Source organism: Lepidochelys kempii, chromosome 7 (assembly GCF_965140265.1).
Source record: "Lepidochelys kempii isolate rLepKem1 chromosome 7, rLepKem1.hap2, whole genome shotgun sequence".
Classification (NCBI taxonomy): domain Eukaryota; kingdom Metazoa; phylum Chordata; order Testudines; family Cheloniidae; genus Lepidochelys; species Lepidochelys kempii.
In genome coordinates this window covers 58,376,316-58,400,933 of record NC_133262.1, presented here as the reverse complement: position 1 = coordinate 58,400,933, position 24,618 = coordinate 58,376,316, and the positions used below count along the sequence as shown (strand labels likewise).

Below are 24,618 nucleotides of genomic sequence, written 5' to 3'. Positions count from 1 at the left end.
CTGGAGGAGAAAGGGAGCACGTCAGGGGTGGGAAAAAGACAATGTGCTTTGGTGATCATAAGCAGCAGGGGGAGCCATTATCTACTTGCACAATTTAGAGCAGTCTCTAGGAGTGGGGGGTGTGGGGGGGTGTGAAAGGTGACTAAAAGCTTCTTCTGCCCCTTTCCACCAGGAGTCACCAACCCTGCTCTGGCTCACCCGGGCGTCTCACCCTACACCATTACTAATAAATTATCAGCAGCAGCTTTAGCCTCATCTCGGTCCTGCCTTTGGTGACCCAGCCGGCTGCCCTTCTGAGAGCAGGACTGACTCCTGACTGACGCTGGCCCAGCTGCTGCCTGAGACAGCAGCAGACAGAACATCCTGTACTCAGCACTTTGGCCACAGAATGTTCCTTCCTTCAACAGCCTCCTGCCCTGGCTGCTTTGCAGGGCTGCAAGCCGTTGGGGTTCCCCCCTTCCCTAGTTAAATCTCAGGGGTGACACCGTGTATTTACGGGAGACGCATCATTACCTTTAAAGAGCGTATTCTTTTGGTAACGGCAGTGTTCTCTATCAGTTTGGATAAACATGGCAGGCCCTGAGTTTCGCAAGCAAACTGAAAGTAGCTCAAAAGGCTAAACTGTTTGAGTCACTCTCGCAGCCTGCAGCACTTCCACTAGCTGTGATTAGGGTTGGCACGTCCCTGAGTGCCACTGCAGCAATAGGCTCGGCCTATACATTGTACGTTTTAGGGCCAGGATCAAAGGGAGGTCCTGACGCTCTTGTGCAATTGGAGATCCCATTGCTTCAGGGACCAGTCAATAGGTCCAACCCCACAATTCACTGGTGGGATGAAAGTTAATGTTACATTTAAATAGTTAGGACCCAGAAGGGGTGAATACCTACATACTGGGTCATATCAATCCACTGGGGATCTGGCTCATTGAATCCAATGGGGCGACACTGATTTACAGTGGCTGGTGTAAATTAGCATCGCCCCATTGGAGCTAATGAGCTAGCTCCCCAGCTGGTGTAAATCAGTGTAGCAATACTAAAGCCGAGGATCTGGCCATTGGAGTTCAGGTTCAGGGTGGAGATGCTTCCTCGGGGTCCAGCTGCTTGTCAGTCACAACCTCTTGAGTCTGCGAAACTGGACTGGAAATTTCATAAGAACATGCTCTCTTGCCAGATTTCTGGCACTGTGATTCTATTTTTATCTTGGGTTCTTGTCTGGCCCGCCCCATCACCACAGCATCTGAGCACCGCACAGCCCTTAATATATTTATCCACACAGCCCCTCTTTGAGGCAGAGCAGTGCTATTATCCCCATTGTACAGATGGGGAACTGAGGCATGGAGAGACCAAGTCATTTATCCAAGGTCACACAGAAAGTCTGTGGCAGAGCCAGGAATTTAATCTGGGTCTCCCAAGCTTGTGGCCAAACCGCTGGACCATCCTTCCCTCCTAGGGTACAGCCTCTTCGTAGTATTTCAGTAGTTTCAAGTTGAATCTATCAGCGCTGAGTCCTCAGGAAAAAAAATTGGCCAAACAGCTCCAGACCTCATGCGTTCATTTCTCAACATGAGCCAAGGTTCAACAGGGAGCCAAGGTCCAAGATACCAGTGACCAGAAGTGAAGCTAGACACATTCAGACTGGAAATCAGGTGTAAATTTTTTATAATGAGGGTAACTGGACCAACTTACCAAAGGTCATGGTGGATTCTACATTACTAGTGATTTTAAAATCAATATTGGAGCTTTTTGAAAAGCTCTGCTCTAGCGCAAACAGAATTATTTAGGGGAGATTCTCTGGTGTGTGTTGTGCAGGAGGTCAGACTGGATGATTACACTGGTCCCACCAGGCCTTGGGAGCTATGAATCTATGGTTAGACACGGCCAAAATTCTTTTTCTGAAAAAAAATGGAAAGCAAAAAATGTTCAGAAGAAATTTTCAAGACTGAAACTCAAAAAAATATCTATATTACCAAATGCTGATTTTTTTATTTTATTTTATTTTTTTTTACTGAAAACAGTTTTTGTTTCAGCTTTTTATCAAAAAAATTTTCATCGGAAATTCCAACGAAAATGACAAAATTAATTCCCCCCCCCCAAATTTCCTGAGAGAAAATTATTGGTATTTTTTAATTATCTCAAGCTATTATTAGAAATTATCTCTGTCTATGTCTATGAAAATGATTTGCCACCTCACCCACCCCCCTCCGCCCAGCTTACAGAGTGGTGGAGAATTCAGATTTGTGACAAAAACCTCATGGAAATGTTTCTGCATTTTTCTAGCAGCTCTGGTTATTCTATTAGCTAAATCCCCACCCTTATAGCTAATGCACACTCATGTGTGACATAAACTACATTCATACTAGCCTACAGAAAATGCCTGCACCACTGCCCATAAAGGACACAGGCAGAATATGAGTCACTGGTGAAGCAGATCCCAAGGCCAGGTAGGACCAGTGTGATCATTTAGTCTGAGATCCTGTGTAATGCAGGCCGTAGAACTTCCTCAAAATAATTCCCATTTGAAGTAGTGCTTTGATCAAAGCAGAAGTCAGCTAGAAGTCAGTCACCACTCCATGACACTGAGTGGGGATGGCCAGAGCCCCTGTGCACCCACCGGAACATGGCAACAGGTTGATGCACATTCTTCATTCTGGAAGCAGGTGAAAGGGCTGCAGCTCCTTCTCCCTGGGCTATTCTTGCATCTGCCGCATGGCTCAGAGGATCATCACTCAGCCAGCACTTGTCTCAAAGGTAAAGCCAGAATCTGGCCCCGTCGTGTATCTTTGTTATGTCACCCCGTAGCTCGGTATGTTGACAGTTCAAATGGATGCCACCATCAGCTGCATCCCGCTCGTGCTGATCCGCTTTCAAACTCTTAATACAATGGGGTTCCGAAGACACTGGAGAACAAAGTTCTATTTTAGTATATCAAGTCGAATGTCTATTGGCTGGAAGCTGTGGCCAGACACGACCATATGTTACCCAGTGGTATTACCAGTAAATCCTCATTGAGTGCAAATTATGAAGATTAAAGTCACCTCAGATTTAGCTGCAGTATGTTGAGGCAAATGTATTTTACACAGCCCCATTCAAAATTATGGGAATTGTCACCACTGAAATGAATGGGCTGTTGTTACCTTGCATTTAATAGGCTGTTTCCAAATGTTCTATGTTTCCCTTTGAGACGCCGTAGCTGCAGACTGTAAATAGAACCTGTTGCAGTCAGTGGGCTGGAAAATACCAAGGACAGAGAATTATAAGTAATCACCGGGGCAAAAATACCAAATTATCTGCTGATCTAGCCTAATTCAAAATGTTCCAGGTATTATTTTGCCACAAGTGACAATAATAGATTGGATTATTGCTCTTCTAATTGTGGTTCTCTGCCAAATGGCTCTGCATTTAAATGATTTGAGGTTGATAAGTCTAGACCAGTTTAAAATGGGCAGTGGTGTATTGAAAGCAGTTAACTGTCAGAGGGAGACCTATAAGTCTAACAACTTGGAATAAACATCTCCTTGAGTGTTCTTCATTACTGTTTCATAAGAGGTTTGGAAAGTGGCATGATGCTGAACTTCATCTATTCATGCACTTTGGCTGATGCACTCCAGTTTAATGAGATTAGAGGTTTAATGCAGATAAAAGACTTATCGAGTCGGTACTCCCAGATTTAACACTGGGCTTTCAGTGCTGATTCACAGACAGAGAGGGTCAGTGGAGAGCTAAACGTGTCTAGATCTACAAGCATCTCTGGTTTCTTATCAAGGTGCAATTTATTTTCCTCCCTCTAATGATTCAAAATGATTGGGGGACCTCTCTTGTTGTTATCAGCTCTGGTTTTCTGCAACGTATGTACTGAGGAAATCTTCCAGCCAAATCTGGTGCGGGACATGGCCAAGGTCCTTCTGGATAATTACTGTTTCCCTGAAAACCTGGTGGGGATGCAAGATGCTATTGAACAGGCCATCAAAAGTGGGGAGATCCTGGACATCTCAGATCCCAAATTGTTGGCCAATGTCTTGACGGCTGGTGTACAAGGTGCCTTGAACGACCCAAGACTGGTGATCTCCTACGAGCCGTTGGCTCCTGTGGCTCCAAAGCAAGAAAATGAGGCTTCCTTTACTCGGGAGCAGCTCCTGGATCTTATCCAGCATGTGGTCAAGTACGAGCAGCTGGAGGGAAACGTGGGCTATCTGAGGATTGATCACATCATCGGCCAAGACGTTGTGCAGAAGATCGGGGCTTTCCTGGTGGACAAGGTGTGGAAGACTTTGATGGGGACCTCTGCCCTGGTGCTAGACCTGCGCTACAACACTGGGGGGCAGGTCTCCGGCATCCCTTTCCTCATCTCCTACCTATTCGAAGCCGGCAAGGTGCTGCACGTGGACACGGTGTACAACCGGCCCTCCAACACCACCACGGAGATATGGACCCTGCCCCAGGTGCTGGGTGAGAGGTATGGCAAGGACAAAGATGTCGTCGTGCTGATCAGCCGGCATACCACTGGGGTGGCCGAAGATGTGGCTTACATCCTCAAGCACATGCACAGAGCCATCATCGTGGGGGAGAGGACAGCTGGGGGCTCACTGGACATCCAGAAGCTGCGGATCGGTGCCTCCCATTTCTACATGACAGTGCCCGTATCACGGTCTGTGAGCCCTCTGAGCGGAGGTGGGCAGAGCTGGGAGGTCACTGGGGTGCCGCCATGTGTAGCCAGCCAGATGGAGCAGGCCCTGGAGAAGGCACTGGCCATCCTGTCAGTACGCAGGGCAGTGCCTGGCATGATCAGCCGCCTCATGGGCATACTGCAGGACTATTACACCCTAGCAGAGCGGGTGCCCGTGCTGCTGCAACACCTCTCTGCCTTCGACTACTCCTCCGTCCAGTCTGCCGAGGACCTGGCCACCAAGCTCAATGCCGAACTGCAGGCTGTGTCCGAGGACCCACGCCTCCTGCTCCGGGTCACCATGCCAGGCGAGGCTGCTACCTCACCCATGGAGGAGGAGACCCCGGTGGCTGCGGACCTGCCCGACAATGAGGAGTTGCAGCGGGCCCTGGTGGACACCGTGTTCCAGGTGTCAGTGCTGCCAGGCAATGTGGGCTACATGCGCTTTGATGAGTTCGCTGATGCCTCCGTGCTGGCTAAGCTGGGCCCCTACATTGTGCACAAGGTGTGGGAGCCCCTCCAGGCCACCGAAAACCTGATTGTGGACCTGCGCTACAACCCTGGGGGCCCATCCTCAGGCGCCGTGCCCCTGCTGCTCTCCTACTTTCAGGACCCCACCACCGGCCCTGTCCACCTCTTCACTACCTATGACAGGCGCACCAACCACACACAGGAGCACAACAGCTGGGCTGGGCTACTGGGCCAGCCCTATGGGGCCCAGCGTGGCATCTACCTGCTCACCAGCCACCGCACGGCCACTGCCGCTGAGGAATTCGCCTACCTCATGCAGTCCCTGGGCCGCGCCACTCTGATCGGCGAGATCACAGCAGGCAGCCTCTCACACACCCGCACCTTCCCTCTGCTGCAGCCAGAGGAGGACATCACCCAGGGACTCAGCATCACCGTGCCCGTCATCACCTTTGTCGACAACCATGGAGACTGCTGGCTCGGTGGTGGCGTGGTGCCGGATGCCATTGTGCTGGCTGACGAGGCGCTCGAGAAAGCCAGGGAGGTGCTGGCTTTCCACCAGGTCATGGGAGCACTTGTGGAAAGCACTGGACAGCTGTTGGAGGCTCACTATGCCATCCCAGAGGTAGCTGGGAAGGCCAGTGTCATATTAAACACCAAGCGGGCCCAAGGTGGTTACCGCTCAGCTGTGGACTTGGAGACATTGGCCTCCCAGCTCACCAACGACCTGCAGGAGGCCTCAGGGGACCACCGTCTGCACGTCTTCCACAGCCACGTGGAGCCCACCGCCGAGGAACAGTCCCCCAACAAGATCCCCACTCCAGAGGAGCTGGCCTACATCATCGATGCCCTCTTCAAGGTTGACGTGTTGCCAGGCAACCTAGGCTACCTGCGCTTCGACATGATGGCCGAGGCGGAGACAGTGAAGGCCATCGGGCCGCAGCTAGTGCGCCTGGTATGGGACAAATTGGTGGGCACTGATGCGATGATCATCGACATGAGATACAACATGGGTGGCTACTCCACCGCCGTGCCCATCTTCTGCTCCTACTTCTTTGAGCCCGAGCCCCGGCAGCACCTCTACACCATCTTTGACCGCAGCACCTCCCACAGCATTGAGGTGTGGACCCTCTCCCAGGTCACTGGCCAGAGGTATGGCTCCCTGAAGGACATCTACATCCTGACCAGCCACATGAGCGGCTCAGCAGCCGAAACCTTTGCCCGCTCCATGAAGGATCTGCACCGGGCCACAGTCATTGGTGAGCCCACCATGGGCGGCTCGCTCTCGGGGGGCATCTACCGGGTTGGCAACAGCTCCCTGTATGCCTCCATCCCCAGCCAGGTGGTGCTCAGCCCCCTCACCGGCAAAGTGTGGAGCGTGTCGGGGGTGGAGCCACACATCATCATCCAGGCGAGCGAAGCCATGGCTGCAGCCCAGCAGATTGCCGCCTTGCGCGCCAAGGTGCCTGGCATGCTGCAGACAGTGGGGAAGCTAGTGGCGGACAACTACGCCTTTGCAGACATGGGGGCCGACATGGCGACCAAGCTTACTGCCCTTGCCCCCAAGGACACTTACAAGATGGTTAACTCCGAAGAGGAGCTGGCCAAGAAGGTGGCAGCTGACCTGCAAGCCCTGTCTGGAGATGCGCACCTGAAAATAGCCCACATCCCAGAGCCCTCCAAGGGCCACATTCCGGGGATCGTGCCAATGCAGGTGAGTCTCTCACATGCTCAGCTAGGGATTCGCTACCATCTGTCACGTGGGTTCTAGGACTGTGTGCAGCGAGTTAAGGACCCTAGCTACATTCCTGGCCCATATTTCTAAACCTCCCAGGTTTCCAAGGCTCCAGCACAGAGGCGAAAGCCCAAATGGGTATAGGGCATGCAGGGCTTTGTAGGGGGACCTTACTGCTCTGGGGCTGCTGAGCTGAGCTCTCCCATGACCAGTGAACATGGAGGGGTTGCTGGGGGTGGGGGGTAGGGAGCGTACCACTGATTACATGGAAGATGTCTCATACCAGGTGACTTCTGACTTCTTCTCAGATGCTCTAGTTTTGCCACGTTGTATTAAGTTGGCCTCAGTAAGTACATTACTTGCATGACCAAGCCTGATAGCATTGATTTTTCGATCTGAGACGAAGTGGTTGCTCTAGGGGTCTTTAACAAGAGACATGTCCATGCATTTTGTAATCTACCCTTCTGCACGTATAAGATAACCTCACCCACCATCTCATTTTCTGTGACTCCCAGGACTGTAGGGAACTCCCTTATATTGACCATCCTCTCCTAACGGGTCTCCTAAGCAACATTAGAGAGCTTGGCCGCGCTTTGCCTTGGAAAAGTGGCTGGATAGATGCTAGATGACCTCAAAGAGAATTTGACTTTTAATAATCCACTTTTGCCCCCGCTGTGCGGTTTGCCTGGCAGCACTTCTGCGTCATTCTCAGCTGAGCTGCTCATACCCGTGGAGTGCTTCAACAAACCCTTTTATTTGATGTGCTGGAGGAAGCTCCCAGGAGTCACTTGTTAAAATTCCATCACAGATGGACTCAGCCCCTCCTTGGTTACAGCTGTAGCATCCCTGACCCAGACAACTTACCCCTAGGGCTCTTAATGTTGCTTTTGGAAGAGCGCCTTATTTTGCTTTTGGAGCGGACCACATGGTCGGGCATCTTCCTGAGGAAAGAGATCCCTGAGCTTCTACCCTGTGAGGTCTTTGGCTCGTACAATTTATCGTGGGGGGTGACCCTGTGCCATGCTCTCAGCCTCTGTCCCTGGGGATCACGATTGAGCATTTCCAGGGAAGGGCACTTGTCTTAGGTTTGTTTGCCCAGAGGTGCTGCCCCTTTCCTTAGCTGTGAGAAAGAATTTGTGCTAAAAACGGGAAACTAATCAATGGATTCTCCATTCCGTTGCTCACCCACCTCCCAGTGGTCCTGGGGCATGGGCATATCCCAGGCTAATGGGGAACTTTTGTGGGAGCTACTTGCTAAAATATGGGCTACACCTCACTGGTGATCTGCTGTCAGGTCTGTAAAAGCGCCATCTAGCAAGTCAATCCCCCTACCCCTGCATGTAATAGTTATTTATGAGTGTCTATTATTGCCTGGTGAACCCTGATTGTTGGAAGCAGATTCATAGGATAAAAATCTAACTTAGCACCTCATAGGTGAAATTTCAGCCCCGGTGAAGCCAGTGGGACCCCACACTCAGTAATGCTTCTGTTCAGTCCTGCTTGTCCAGGGCAGGCATTGGAAGAGGTAGGATGGCTCCTCCGTAAGAGTAGAGGGGGAGAATGGAAAGGGGTCAGTAGCCTCCAAGAGGGAACGCATATCTCAGGAGCAGAGAAGGTCTGCAGTCAGCTACGGGTGGCGAGCAGTCTGGGAGCAGACTCTCTCATGGTAGAGTACAAACCAGGAGAGGGATAAGGGCTGGATAAGGGGAGGCTGGGCTTGGGGAGTTTCCAGAGCCGAGAGCAGGAGTGGACTAAGAGCTGGAGGTGAAAGCCTCAACCTGGTGACAGGGAGAGAGCAGTAGAGGCTGGGGACACTATTGTGCGGAGCACTGGGGCAGCAAGAGGGCCCACGATGCGCCAGCAATGTAGCCTCTTCTCTCTTTCCATAGCCAACTACAGCAGCTGGCCAAGTGCCAGCAGTGAGCGGGCTCAGCCCAGAGTAGCACCATCGCCCCACAACTCAGATGGGGCCCCCGCTCCCCTCTTGACCCTCTTTGCAGGACGGACATTGGCCTCTACCTTGCTCTAGCTGCCACAAGGGGGTGCTGTCTATACATTTTTCCTGAGAACCCCAGTGCCACTGTCCAGAGAGCACATACCTCAAGGTAACGTTGAAGCTCACATTCCCAAGTGGCAGACTGTAGTAGATGAATCTTTCCCAGGGCATCTTCATTCACTGCCATAATAACCCCTCCAGCTCACTGCCTACATCCTTCCTAAAACGAAAGGCACCAACCTTCAGAGCCAGCCAGTCCCTCAAAAGTGGGGTTTGCTTTAGCTTGACCCTGATAATAAAGCAGAAGAAAGTGATGGTGTGCGGGCGGAAGAAGGGGAAGGATGCAGGTGACATGCATGTAGCCCTGGTGTGGCCACCCCATTGAAACAGCTGCTAAACCAGCATTTAGCGAGTGAAGAGATCTCCTCTGTGACAGCGGCAAGGTCAGTGCTAGCTGGAGTTCCCTGGTGCAGAAATGCTAGTTGCCCCAGTCAGGTTTCCCAGGGGCTAGCATTATGTAGGCGTTTGCTGTTCAGAACATAGCCCACACTTTTGCTGTGAAGCAGGGTTCCATATGCTCACAGATGCCTGCTCAGCAACCCCGGCTCCAACTCCCCAGGCTTATCCTCTCAGCTGATTCTCTTGTCTCTTTCCCCCCCCAAACCACAAAGTCTCCAAGGACTTTTCCCTTTGCGTACTGAGACGTCCATGTGAATGAACACCCAGGCCCTGTAAGTTGCATGGGGCTGGGGCAGAAAGGACATGCTGCCCAATTTTTCCACACGTGATGCACTAAGTTCAGATGACAAGGATCACAGATGGGGCCCTTTCCTCCAAGCTCCCATTAACCCCCTACATTTGGGGTTTAATTTACTGAGTCTCCAGCTGAGAATAGGGCCCCTAGTAGCCTCCTCACTGCACATCTCTAGTAAGCAGGATTCATTTTAAACAGCAACTGTCCTTGCATCTCAAATCTTCCCTTTCCTAGGTAAATATTACATATGCACAGTCTCTAACCCCAGGGGTGCTTTCTGGGGTATTGTCAGTATTTGGGGAGGAACGAGGGGGTTTACGGACAGTTCAGTGTGAGTGGGGAAGGGAAGCTTATGTCTTTTTGCTTGGCTACACTAATGAATAAAGGCATAGCACTTTGCTTAAAGGGACAGTGTCAGGACAGGGGTAAAAAAATCAATACCTATTGTATTACCAGCAGATGAAAGAATTTAACTGTGGGCCCAGTTCTCATCTGGTGTATACAAGTGTAACCCCATTAAAGTCAATGGAACTGTGCCAGTTTACACCATCTTAGAATCTGGCTCCTATACAAACCTAATGGACTCTTTGCTGTTTATTTCCTTTTCACATTTCGCTCGGGCTGGACCACGGCAACGCATTGACCCAGATCTCCAGAGCTCTCTTCCAACCCTAATCTTCTATGATTCTATGTCCCTTGCTTTTGCCTCTCTCTGATCCTCACACACTAGCGCAATGCAGTTACATGTAGGATTCACAACAACGCAGCCAGAGCCATTTTTTAAAAAAGTAAAAACACCACACACAGTCTGTTTAAAAGTGCCTGTTCATTTTTGGGTTTTGTAAAACTGATTTTGAACGAAATCCTAAATTTGGCTGCCTACAGTGTACTTGCAAGCTTTCCTTTCTATGATAATATGCCACTGTATTTGTCTGGAAATAAAAATGTTGCAAACTAACTCCAGCCAGAATATTAATTTACAGGACACCTGTTCAAATAGCTCTGTAGCAGTGGGCCGGCTAGTGTGTTTGTGCACCACTGCTCCCTGCTGGGTGGAATTAGAACAGCCCAGTTGTGTGTTTGTCTTGATGCTCTGGCTGGTAGAGTGCTGTGATTACATGAGAACCTCAGTTCTCATTTTAAAAAGAAGTAAGTTTCTAGCCTTGCTGGTTGCAGAGAAGACATGACCTGAATGTAATTCTCATGGTTTAAAAACCACATGCAAGAGAAAAAGAACCCAAAATATATTTTTTTAAAATCTGATGATTTTTAAGCCATCAGGATTTCAAGGCCATATGGCCCATCATTTTTGGATGCCTGGAACTGGCAATGCTGTTTGTTTATAGTACGGAAGTACCTAGAGGCTCTGAGATCAGAGGCCCATTGTGCTAGGTGTTGCACAAACACATAGTAAGAGACATTCCCTGCCCCAAAGACAAGAAAAGAGTGGGAGAGGAAACTGAGGCAGGGAGCAAGGAAGTGATATGCCCAAGGCCATAGAGATGATCAGTGGCAGAGCCAGGAATTAAACCCTACTCTTTGAAGGCCAGGCCGACATCTTAGTCCTGCATCAAGCCACACCATCTCATTCACGTAGCATTACTAATGTGTGCTCAGTGTTTACAGCACAGGGCCCACAGACCCTATCCTGTTAGTTAACAGCAATTCTTCTGTCACTCAGGTGGCATGGGCCTGGTTTGTTGGCACGGGAAAAATCTCCATTCTAATCCCCACTGCTTGCAGTGTTCTTCTTATTAAGGCCCAGAGTGCTTATATGTAACAATTCAACCTTTTTAATTTAACCATGCTGTCATGAATTTCCCATTGTGTAAGAGGAAATAACTCACTACTGTCAACCACCCATGTTTAAAAAACAAAGCACGCATCAGGCCACTCCAAATCATGAGATTTAGAAAGAAAGGAAAGAAAAAAAGCTTTTTATTTGCCTTCCAGCTTTTGAACCATTGGGATACCCATATTTTCCAGCTTTTCACTGCAACCATCAAGGCCAGGTGGAGATACTCTCCTGTTCACATGACTCCAGGAGCTGGGGCTTTAAGGCAAACACCAATTAAACACAAGACTAACAATAAAGTCAGGAGGGCTGGCGACACTTCTAACAAGTGTGGCGCTCCGAAATGGGCACAGATTGGGTACAAGCATGTTCAATGAGCGGGTAAGAAGCTAGATCATAAACCACATAAGTGTGAACAAATACAGAGCTTATTTTTAACCAACATGCTTAGGGGCAGTGGGTCATCCATGATATAGAGCAAGGCCCCACTCTCAGCTCACTCTTACTTCTCCCAGATAACTTGTTTGCAGTCCAAAGTACTCACAGTAACATTCCCCTACCTAGCATCCAATTTACAGAGTCTCGAAATATCCAGTTTCCTCTAGCCCTTCCCCCCGGCTAAGGGATTCCACAGCCTCCTTTCCCAGGGCTATGATATAGCTCAAGCCAGCTTCCCCAGCAGTCATATTCCAGCCCCACTTCATAGAGTTTCCCTTCCAGCAAGTCAACTAACAGCTAGGTTTTGATCCTGGTCAGGTGATACCTCTCTAATTACCACCTGGTCCCATTCACTAGCTGGTCCTCTCCTCCCTTAAACACCTATTCCTTAAAGGGGCCATGTCATGGAACAGGGTGGGCTGGCCCAGAGCTCCCCCTTACTCTCTAATGGGACCAGAACATTGTGAAGGTATATTCCAGGGATCTGTGCTTACGGTTGAAGTCTTATTTGTAGGTTAATTCTTACTGAGAAGAAACACATCTGTAGATGGGGTTTTTTCTGACCTCTCCATTGCAAGGAGGGGTTCAGCATTTCTGCACCAGACCAAAGCAGCATCAGAACAATGCAATGAATGCTGGCTTTTTTCTTTAAACCCTGGGAAGATCAAGTTGCATGGCCATCACAGGCGTGAGTGACAAGGTCAGCAGAGTTGAACTGATATGTCTGCAGCCCAGACAGCGGGGTTGTTTTCCAGAGGGCACAGAGAGAAAGAGGGGCAGGAAGGGAATCCACTAGGCAGCTCTTGCGTTTAGGTCAGTAGCTGGTACCAGCAGGGACTCGGGATCAACAGTCAAAGTTTTGGCTTTGCAAAAGGCACTGGGATGGTGGCAGCAAATAGCTTCAGGAGCAAAGAGGAAGAAAAGCCCTGGGCCTCCAAGTAGCACTGCCTAATGGGCTAGCACTCAGGAGACCTGGTTCATTTCCTACCTTGGGTGAGTTACTTCCCCTCCCTGTATCCCAGTTTTAACATGGGAATAATGATACTCCTTTGTGATGCAGGTGGAGATATACTGCTGGGAAGGGGGCATTTGTACTTGCAGAGGCAAAATCACGATCAATAATGTACATTTACCTTAAACTGTTGGGCTGCATTCAGTCTGGGCAGGCTTTTCTTATCACTGCCATAGCTCAGTGTCCCATCAGCATTTATAAAGGGAGCCTCTCAGCTCTCCGGTAGGGTGGGGACGTTTAATAGGGGGAATAAGGGATTTGCCCAAGGTCACATGGACACTGTGGCAGAGCTGGGATGTGCATCTAGGGACCAAGGACGTTGATCCGTTCTCAGAGACGTGCAGGCAAAGCACTGAAGTCTGACTGGAGGAGCAGGCTGTGGCCCCACTATAGACAGGGGTTACAGGGACTAGAGCCCTGCCCCCAAACCCGACAGGACCCTACAACAAGTGTCGAGTCTGGGCTGTGCCGGGTGGGAAAACAACTGGATCCTGTTGGACCTGACTCAGATCAGCTGTCCTCCTCCTGCCTGTGGGGTTGTTGTGCTGGCCTCTGCATGCCCCGCTCCTGCCAGCCATTGCCACCTAGTTGTGCTGCGAGCGTGCCGAGGAGTGCTCTAAAATTAGGCCCAAGCAGACCTCACCCATGGACACAGTTCTTCTACTCGTTGGCTACACCTTGTCTTTCATTATTTGTTTTCTATGTTTGCCCTGGAACATCCAGATGAACAAAATAAAGTTAATCACTGCCCTGCATGTGAGATTCCAGACACATGTCCCACATATAAGCATCTTAGCACAAGGGCACCACATGATATTCCTGACACATGTACCATGTATAGGAATCTTAGTACATGGCCACCACATGACATTCCTGACACATGGCCACCACATGACATTCCTGACACATGGCCAACATAGCCTCTTAAAACAAGTCTCCCACATGACATTCCTAACACATGCCCACCACATGACATTTTTAACACAAGATTCCTAACATATGCCCAGCATGGGCTAAACCTGACACATGTGATTCCTCTCCAATCTTATGCCAAGAGTGCAGTGCCAGATAATGATTTTTTTTTTTTTGCAACTCTTTCAGATCCCTTCCCCAGAAGTATTTGAAGATCTGATTAAATTTTCTTTCCGCACCAACGTATTTGAAAACAACATTGGCTACCTGAGATTCGATATGTTTGGAGACTGCGATCTTCTAACCCAGGTGTCTGAGCTGCTGGTAGAGCATGTGTGGAAGAAGATCGTTCACACAGATGCATTAATCATAGACATGAGGTAAATTCTGGACAGAAATTCACCACATATTCTGTTTAAGTATCATTTTATTTGAAACAGTGAACTCACAGATTCCAAGGCCACATGGGACCATTGTAAAAAGAAAAGGAGTACCTGTGGCACCTTCAAGACTAACCAATTTATTTGAGCATAAGCTTTCTTGAGCTACAGCTCACCTCATCGGACCATTGTGATCATCTAGTCCGATCTCCTGTGTAACACAGGCCAGAGAATTTCCCCAAACTATTTCGTAGAGCAGAGCTTTTAAAAAAAACATCAGATCTTGATTTAAAAGTTGCCAGTGATGGAGAATCCACCATGACTCTTGCTACATTGTTCCAATGGTTAATTACTCTCCTTGTTAAAAATGTACACCTTAGTTCCAGTCTGAATTTTCTTCAGAACTAGATTTATGTGGTTCACTGTCATGCCATGTCAGCTAATACTGGGGATGAAATGAAGAAAAGGAAAATTCAGGGTGAATATCCAAGGAAAATTTCCTAACAGTGAGATCTATTAGCATATGGAATGATGTCTCAAGGGAAATTGTTCCATCACTTGGGACATAGAAAACTAGATCGGAAAACTAGGAAATATACCATAGGACAGCATTTTTCAAAGTTCGGGTCGCGACCCAGTACTGGGTCACGGCATGTCAGGCACTGGTTGCTCTGGTCAGCACCGCCGACCAGGATGTTAATAGTCCCGTTGGCAGTGCTGCCCAGCTAAGGCAGGCTAGCGCCTACGTGCTCCGACACCGCGCTGCGCCCTGGAAGCGGCCAGCAGCTGGTCCGGCTTCTAGGCAGTAGGGCCATGGGGCTCTGCGTGCTGCCACTTCCCCGAGCACCGGCTCTGCACTCCCACTGAGAGCTGGTGCCTGCGGGCGAGAGCCGCACAGAGCCGTTTGCATGCTTCCGCCTAGGAGCCAGACCTGCTGCTGGCCATGTCAGGCGCAACGTGGTCCGCAGTGCCAGGACAGGCAGGAAGCCTGCCTCTGTACCCCAGCTGCGCCGCTGACTGGGAGCCACCCGAGGTAAATCCGTGCCCCAATCCCTGACCCAGCCCTGAGCCCCCTCCCCCCCCAAACCTGGAGCCCCCTCCTGCACCCCAACTCCCTCATCCCAGACCCCACCCCAGAGCCTGCACCCCCAGCTCAGAGCCCTGACCCCCTCCCACACCCTAACCCCCTGCCTCAGCCCTGAGCCCCCCAAAGCCGGAGCCCCTCCTGCATCCCAAACCGCTCATCTTCGGCCCCACCCCAGAGCCTGCACCTCCAGCCCTGACCCCCTCCTGCACCCCAACCCCCTGCTCCAGATCAGAGCCCCCTCCCACACCCTGAACCTCTCATTCCCAGCCCCACCCCACAGCCCTCACCCCTGCATCCCAACCCTCTGCCCTAGCCCTCAGCCCTTCCCACACCCCTAAACCCCTCATCCCCAGCTCCACTGGATTGCAGGCATCAACAATTATCTTCAACTGGGTCCCCAGAAAAAAAGTTTGAAAAGCACTGCCATAGGAAACCACCCTGAACTGACACAGCACTGGGACCTCCCAGCTGTTTTCCATCTCTGATCTCTATACAAGCACTGACTGTATATGCCTTTGTTTACCTGCGTGTGTTGGTTAATGATATATTTTATTATAGGTGATGGTCAAGCGATTCACTAGTAGAACAATAGATGCTACTGTGGGCTGCACTAAGTTACACCAGGGGATCAGTGCAGATTGGTCCAAGAGTGAGGAGCACGGAGGTGGCCCACCCACCCCCCATTAGCCCTCTGAAGCCCAGTTGCAGCAAGGCACTTAATCACATGCCTAACTTTAAACAACAACTTTACTGAGCCGCCCAATGTATGAAAAATGGTACATATTCTTAAGGGTGAGTTGCTGCTGCTCTTTGTCTTAGCAACCATCTACAGAGGTGCAAATAGTTCACTTTTACACAGCACTCCCCTCGGTGGTTTTCTTGCCTCAGCCCAGAGCTACCGTATATGAGGCCGCAACACAACTGGCAAATATTTACCTAAAAAATAAACCCAGTGTCAGAAACGGTTTCAAACGCTCAAGAAACGCACACATCAATTACAGTCAGGAGTCTCGCCGTATTCGGCATTTTGCTTAAAGCCTCAGCTTCTGGAGTCTGGTGGTTCTATGAGAATCATCTCCACTTTCATTTTTTAAAAAGTAGATTTCTAGCCCTCGTGGGCGCAGCGAGAAGCTGGAAAAGGAGACACAAGCACACGTCAGGGCACAGAATCCAATACAAAGGACCCAATGTTTATTATGGTTTTAAAATCTTGTAACTTTTCAGCCAATCTCGCGTTTCTTTGAGGGGCCCAATGTCTGATTTGTGAATGCTGGGGACTGGCAATCACATTGTTATCTAGGTCTGGCCCCCATCCCTGTGCTATCTGAGCCCCTCACCATCTTTAATGGATTTATCCCCGCAACGCAGAGTTGTTGTCACCATAGTGCAGACAAGGAACTGAGGCATGGAGAGACTAAGGCCCAGATCCTCAAAGGCCTCACTCCTTTTGATTGGGACCTAAGTGACTCGCCTCCCATCATACAGGAAGTCTGCGGTCAAGCAGGGACTTGCACCCAGGTCTTGAAAGTCGTAGACTAGCGCTCTAACCATTGGACCATCCAGGCTGGATTTTCCACCGCAGCTCATATTCCTAGAAGCAGGACACATGTACGGTTAGACACACAAGGCAGGGGAGATGATATCTTTTATTGCACCAACCTCTGCTGATGAGAGCTGAGTAGCTCAAAAGCTTGTCTCTCTCACCACCACAGGCTGGCCCAATGAAAGCTATCACCTCCTCCGCCTTGTCTCTCGGATATCCTGGACTAACACGGCTACACCACCACTGCGTATAGACAGTTAGTTAGTGCTGCTGTATTATTATTATTGTCTTGTCAAAACACTCATCATCCCAGAGCTCTCAACAATGGGCTAGAAAATTTGCAGCGTCCCCCCCCCCCCCTGGATTTTCACAGACAGGAGGCATTTGACATTTTCTGCTCCTTCCATGTCCTGTAGACTCAATCAACTCAACACCATGTGAAATCCGCACTGCAGGGCAGGCAGCTGCTCTGTCATCTCACTGCCTGGCTTCAGGATGGCTTTGAAGCTTTGTCTCTCTCTTCCCCAGCCAGCTGCTCTAGATTTGCATTCTGGGGACTCTCCTTAATAGCATCCTGGTGAGAAACGTTTGTCATCCTCCTTACCCGAAGAAAGTGACCCAAAGATTCAGATAGTCAAAGATCGGAAGGGAAACGGCCAGGGATCTTTGGCTGAATTAAAGTGGTCTTGGATTGATGGCATATGAAAAATAATCACTTTAATTTACAAAGAGGCGTTCCTACACCAAAGGGCTTTACAAACTGGTTTCAAGGATTACTTCCCCTCTCTCTGAAAGGGGCGCTGCCTGTGGGGGGAAAGCTTGTAACTGTTTAACAACACTCAGCAATGCTACGGGGCAGTTTAAGACAGGAAGTGAAGAAGATTCTCCTGCAATTGTAGGGGGGAGTTTAGGCAGGCAGAACATAATTGCATGTGATAGACTGGAACCAGGGATGTTAGTGAAGAGGTTCCACTCACTGCTGGTGCACCTCCGTGAGGCTAAGTGTGGGATTAGCTCTCACCCCCTCCTGTCAGTTGCTCATGCTGCGGCCCTTCTCTCGCTCTGTGTGACTCAGGGTGCTCTCTCTTCATGACTCAGCCCTCTGGCCAGGTCACTCTAGTGTCCCCCCCACTTGTGGGGTAACAAAGTCACACCAGACAAGCTGTCTCAGGTGGTCTTTTGTTCCATGTTGCCAGGTCCTGTGCCACTTTCCCAGTGGCTGGTAGGGGAACCCAGGCCCACCCGCTACTCCGGGTTCCAGCCCTATGACTTGCAATCCAGATCTGCTCAATCTCTGTTGCAGTAGCTGTTTTTCTGGGCTCCTTCCTACCCCATTCTTCTCTCTCCTGGCCTATCTCTGGGTTTACCACCAGAGATTCCTCTGCTTCCCGTGGCTACTTCACCCCTCTCAGCTGCTTGTCAAGTTCCCCAGTCCAGGGAAAGACCAGCACTTACTCTCCCCCTGGATCTTCTCTTTGTCCCTGGCCAGATCTCTTTCCCTCTAGGGAGTTTCAGAGTAGCAGCCGTGTTAGTCTGTATTCGCAAAAAGAAAAGGAGTACTTGTGGCACCTTAGAGACTAACCAATTTATTTGAGCATAAGTATCCGATGAAGTGAGCTGTAGCTCACGAAAGCTTATGCTTAAATAAATTGGTTTGTCTCTAAGGTGCCACAAGTACTCCTCCTCTAGGGAGTGACTGCAGACCTCCTCCCTGCTCTCACTTCCTGGCTTTACACTCCTAGCCCTGCTCCCACCCCAGCTGGGCTTCACCTGTCATTAATGCTTAGCAATCCCTGATTCCCTTCCAGGTGCAATGTCTAAGGTTAACTGGCCCATCCTGGCCCACATTAACCCACTCAGGGCTTGTGTGGGGTAGACATCCCGTCACTCACCCTTCCTGCAAAGGGACCAGAGGACACCAGTTCTCGCTGACAGCACGTTTTGAGGTTTCAACTTTGTCTGGGTTCCATACTGGAACAAAACCAAACCTATCTGCCTTAAAGCAGAGCTGGGTCTAAATGCCTCAGAGTGGGCAGTCGGGCATCGGCACATGGGGAAGTCCAGGTTCAAATCCCAGCTCTGCCTGATGCAGGGCACAATTTTTCATTCCCAGATCATGCTGATTCCAACAGAGCAGATACTTGAATCTGGGTTTCCTATACCCCCAGGGCAGCACGCTACCCACCCCCCTAGAGAGTGTGAGAGATTCCCTCGCTCCCCAGCCTGACAGTCTTCAGCAAAACTGAAACATCTCGGTTCCAACATTTCATTCTGTCAGAAGTGGTCTGACCCGCCCAGCCTCACCCTGGCCAGCACCTCTAGTAGTACGGCTCTGCGCTCAGGATGGCTCTACACCTACTGACGAGGAAAATGGCATGTGCTGAATTACCAATATCCCTTGCTGGAGCCACAATGCTCTTTAGTGTGAGTTCCTCAGCCCAGCCCAGCCTAGCCTGATATAGAGCAAAATTCCGCTCTCTGTTACACTGGTGTAAATCTGGAGTACCTGCATCAGAGTCAGCAGAGTTATTCTCAATTTACACCGTTGTAACAGAGAGCAGAATTTGGCCCATGATTCCCCTTCCAAGCCCTTTCTCATTTCCTTGTGGGGTGGGGGGGAAAGAGGGGGAGCTCATCTCCTGCCCCCAGTTGGCAGTGAGCTCATAATGACAGTCCTGCAGGAAAGGGACCGTGACTGGAGCCCAGTGTGGTTCAATGGAGTTCATGGTGCATGGCAAATGGAAAGCTAAGAGTCCGGGCTTATCCGTTCACATCCGTTAACCATGCATTGCCTCCTGCACCCCATTCAGAACCCTCCAGCACTCTGCACACCCCTCATTACAGTGACAACTGCAGCAGCTTGGGCTGTGACAGGTACAGCTGGATCCCTGCGATGTACTGGCAGCAGAGCCTCGCTCTACTCTTCCCCAGCATTTTTCATCCCTAGATCTCCACATGCGTTACAAAGGAGATCGGAATCATTATCCCCATGTTACAGATGGGAAAACTGAGGCACAGAGTGACAGAAAGTGACTTGCCCAGGGTCACCCAGCAGGCCAGTGGCAGAGCCAGAACTAGAACGCAGGTCTCCTCTGAATCCCAGTCTAGTGCTCTGTCTACTAGCATGCAGGAGAACTGTGTCTCAGGCTGATTTGGCTATCACTGACTCCAGCGTGAGTCCACTGTGGCCATTCCCACATTGCGTAGGAAGCTGGGCTGATTTCCCTCTCTATGATGGAATGACCCCCCTGGATTCTACTAACCCCTCCCTGGGCTGGAGAGCCTTTTTTGCATTGGGGTTTGGCTGGATTGCACTAAATATCAGTTACCGCCAGACCCTACTACAAGGTCTGTGCCTTCCCCCGGATGTTAAATTACAGCCCGGGAACACCTTGCCCTCACTAGCTGGGGAGCAAGGGCTAAACATTTCCAATACAGTGCACCAGACAATGTTCTGATTGAAAGGGGAAAATAAATTAGCTCATTCTCCTCCTCTACACCAGCATGTTGAAATCGGCCCTGGGATGCAGGGCAAAGGGGAAATACTTGTAGCAGCCTCTTGTGACATCTCTGCAGCACATTACATTAATGTGTGTATACGTCTGCTGTGCATGCCGTCAGATATACAGATTAGAGATGCTCTGGACTGTCCACTCGGGGGCGCTTTACACCACAGCACATATGGCATTTATTTATAGGAGAGAAATGGCTGGTGTCATTAATGGGGACATGTTTAAAAGGAATGGTGTGTCTTTGCAGCAGAAGCTCCATCTGGGGTGATACATCTATGATTTATATCTTGAGCTGCTGATGTAGAATTAAAAGGGAGACTCTTAGTTTAAGAATCGTGGGCCAAAATTCTCAGCCTTGCATGCCCTAAGTTAGGCACCTGCATGAATATTTAGATACCCAAATACGCCGGCTGATTCGATGTGGTGCTGAACACTCACAGCTCCGATTGGCTTTCATGGGTAGGGCAGGGGCTGAAAATCAGGCCCCTTATTCTGGTGCCTATAAATGGAATCCAGCACTAGATTTACACAGCAAAGTTTGAATGGATTGGCTCATTTTTAAAGGCCTTTGCTTCTGCTAGTAAGAGCCTTAGGTTAATAAACCCGGAGAACTATAAGAATGTCATGTCCCCATTGACGCCGCTTGTTTACTCTGTGCATTTTGGGGCCGGGGGGTGACCCAGGAAAATAAACCTAATGAGTTTCACTTCTTGTTTCTGGTCAGGTTCCCTTGCAGATTCTCAAGGGCCAGCACAGTTCTGCAACGTTAGGGGTGCAAATACTGCAGGGCAGAATGCACTATGTAAATGGAAGCCATGACGTCTAGGCCATATTACTGGAGGTGTGCAAGCAGTTGCACTCGCTGCCACAGCACCCCCTGCCATCAGGTCAAGGTACTGCAGGGGTCCTCACCTCTAGCACACCTGTTGCTCACCTTCTGCAGTTTCCACAGTATGCATCCGATGAAGTGAGCTGTAGCTCACGAAAGCTCATGCTCAAATAAATTGGTTAGTCTCTCAGGTGCCACAAGTACTCCTTTTCTTTTTGCGAATACAGACTAACACGGCTGCTACTCTGAAACCTGTCACCTCTTTGAGCGTTTCTGTCCACAGCTTAGCCCTCTGGCTCAGTCACCTGTAGTCCAGTTCCTTCTGGGGCAACAGAGAGTCCAAACATCCCAACAAAAGACCCTTTCACCCTCTGGAGCTACTCCTCAAAACACCTTTCCTGAGCTCTGTCCTCAGCCCCATTCCAGGTACAAAAATCCTGGTAGAGGAACTCAGACCCACCTTCTGCCCTTGGTGCCAACCAAGCTAGGTCTGCTCCTTCAGATATGCTGCTGCTTCCATGGGCCACATCCTACCTCCTAGCCCCTTACACTGCTTCCCCGCAACCTGTGGTTCACACAGTCTCTCTTCTGGCTCGCAGCCCTCTCCACCTTTTCCCTGGGTCTTCTCAGCTCCATGGTTCTCCCCTAGAACCCAGGACTGCCCCACTGCCTTTGCCAGGGCCCACCACAGGGACTAGGTCCATCCCTGCAACCCTCTTCAGCTTATCTTCACCATGTCCTTCCCAGAGAGGGGAAACACCCTGCCTCTTCTGTCCTGGCTCTCCTTCTACTGATTGGGTTCTCGCTCTCTTTGCAGTGAGCCTTTACCCGGTCACAGCTGCCTCACTAATGGTAATTAAGCCACTAGATCAGGCTCAGCTTGGGGGTAGCTTAAAGGACCAGCCAGCCAGTGACAAGGCACTACAAAGCAGACGCTTGTGGGAGGGAGATGGGCAGGGCAGGGCAGGGCAGTTGTACTATTTGCCACAAGCTTTCAGTTATGTCCTTACATGCTTCGGATGAGGGAGTTTTTTTTGTTTGCTTTTAAAAAGGTACAATATTGGAGGCCCCACTTCCTCCATAGCAGCCCTGTGCTCCTATTTCTTCGATGAAGGGCACCCAGTTCTCCTGGACAAAGTCTACAACCGACCCAATGACACGATAAGTGAGATCTGGACCCAGCCGCAGCTCACAGGTGAGTTATCAATTGCTCTTTGTGAGAGCTTTTCCTTTCAGGTGACGACAAGTACTCTCGACCTATTTCCCACACCCATGGAATGCTGGTTTCCTAGCAATCCATCAGAGACAACGTTCCCCTACCACTAATGGCCAAGCCTGTATGGAGAATGGAAAAGTAATGAGCAGAGGAAAATGATATACTCCAAATGTCTGAGCTCCCTGAATACTGATCTTAATGTTAAGGGGGGAAATTGCAGACAGTGCTGGCGCAAGGTGCTGCATTGTCGGCCATAATTAGACATGGTGAGTGCTCTGGAGCAGCGTGAATTAGTGACCTGTTTGAGCATGCTGCAAACCCCCAGAACGGACAGAATCCCATTGACTTCAGCGGGAGTTGGATCCAGCCCTACGTATCCGCTATGATGACTGGGGATATCTTCTGGGAGGAGTTCATTTGTTGGTGGCACGGGTTGTTTTTAAAATGAATTCTCTAAGAGAAGCTTCGAGCATGAGGCGGCCCCCTTGCTGATCGCTCAGAGCTGGCTATCTAATAAGCTCCCAGGATTGTCACTCTGTGTGTGGGTCATGCTGACGTCTAGAATGTCTGTACGGTCCACGTGAAGCAGCTACAAGCACTGCCAAGTGCTTTTTGTTCAGAACATCGCCAGGTTCCATCATCACTGGGTTTGGCGACCGTTCCCGACCAAGTTGCATGTTCTCTGCTTTTTCTTTACACTTAATAAATTTGAGGCATGCCACAGCCTGGGCTGTCGCCTAATCATTAACTATAACACCATGGGCACCTATGACAGACAGATACTTAAAGAAGCTTTAAAAGCTTTAAAAAGACTGGATTTTTAAAGGAGCTTAGGATCAGATTTCCAAGTGCTCAGCTCCCTTTGCGACACCTAGAGCTTAGCACCCAACCAGCACTCAGTGTGCTGAACTATTTTGAAAATCTGGCACCAAGAGGAAAATCTACTGCTCCCATCTGATTATGTAAGGGACACAGCCAAGTCAGTTCAGATCCCAATTCGAGATTTTCTATAAAAGGGTTTGGCAAAACCTCTGATCAATGGAAATGTTGTGCCTTTTTTTTATTGTGTTTGAGCTCCACAGAAAGCCCTGTGAATGTAAAACATGTCCCCCTTTCCCCCATCCCCATTTTCAACTCAAGCACCCTCGCAGTCTTGTTACTGCAGGAGAGCCCCAGAGGGAAACTGACTCTGCACCACAAGTGAAACTGACTGGCCTTGCTTACCATGTGTCATCTGAGGGCAAAAAGCAAATTCATACCCTTCAAGCTAGGGAGTGAGTGAGGGTTTCAAAATTCTTTCAGGGGCTATAATGCAAGGTGGGATGGGAAAGCCCTTTAATTGTGCCTTGGCAATTTTTTGAAAGTGAAACTTTGTAAGGACACTTGCTCTTGCCTCTCACAGGTGAGCGGTACGGCTCGCAGAAGGGCTTGATCATCCTCACCAGTGCTATGACGGCTGGGGCAGCCGAGGAGTTTGTGTATATCATGAGGAGGCTGGGCAGAGCTTTCATCATCGGAGAAGTGACCAGCGGCGGCTGTCACCCACCTCAGACATATCATGTGGGTGATACCGGCCTCTACATCACCATCCCCACCTCCAGATCCGTGACCTCTGCTGATGGCACCTCCTGGGAGGGCGCAGGGGTGGCTCCGCACCTGGAGGTGCCAAGCGAGACAGCTCTCATCCAAGCAAAGGAAATGCTCAATGCACACCTGCACAGCTCCCAGTAAACTGGCTGGTGCAGCGAGCTCCCTGCCAGAGGGATCTAGGTGGCGCTTTTCAAAGGCGCTTAAGGGGGTTAGGTGCCCAAATCCCATTGATTTCCTAACTCCCTTCAGCCCCTTTGAAAATCGCAGCCAAGGGTCACCGGGGGCATGACGCACCCCTCTATGGTGGTGTTTCTGTCCTCGTGACACACGCACAAAGTCCATCGTGTCTGCTTTGGAAAATAACGTGTATGTTCCCCCTCCTGTGTCCTGAAGAGGAGTGAAAAATAGATGCAAGGGCCCAATTCCCAGCTGAGTTCATCTCCCGCCTGGCTCCTTGTTCACGTGTTCCAGAAGGACCCTTCTCCACCAGCCCCGGCACAGCCTCCCTGTATTTCTGGAGTTGCATTCCTAGTACTCACTCCCCCAGCTCACAGAGAGATGGGTGGGGAGTGAGCAGGGAAAAGGCAGTGGTGTGACTCTGCCCCCAATGTGCCAGCTGGCATAGCTAAACCAGCAGGTCAGGGTAGGAAGAAAGTAACCACCTTCTGGTCAAAGCCAAGAGCAGATTG

General features: G+C 50.1%; 1 protein-coding gene across 1 annotated transcript; it reads left to right on the top strand.

Moving 5' to 3' along the window:
- The first annotated feature begins 3,796 nt into the window (after window positions 1–3,796).
- Window positions 3,797–24,070, top strand: RBP3 (retinol binding protein 3). Its single transcript, XM_073354890.1, has 4 exons — window positions 3,797–6,844; window positions 13,962–14,152; window positions 22,176–22,318; window positions 23,742–24,070. The coding sequence occupies exons 1-4, from the start codon at window positions 3,797–3,799 to the stop codon at window positions 24,068–24,070; spliced, it is 3,711 nt and encodes a 1,236-aa protein (XP_073210991.1).
- Window positions 24,071–24,618: the final 548 nt, after the last annotated feature.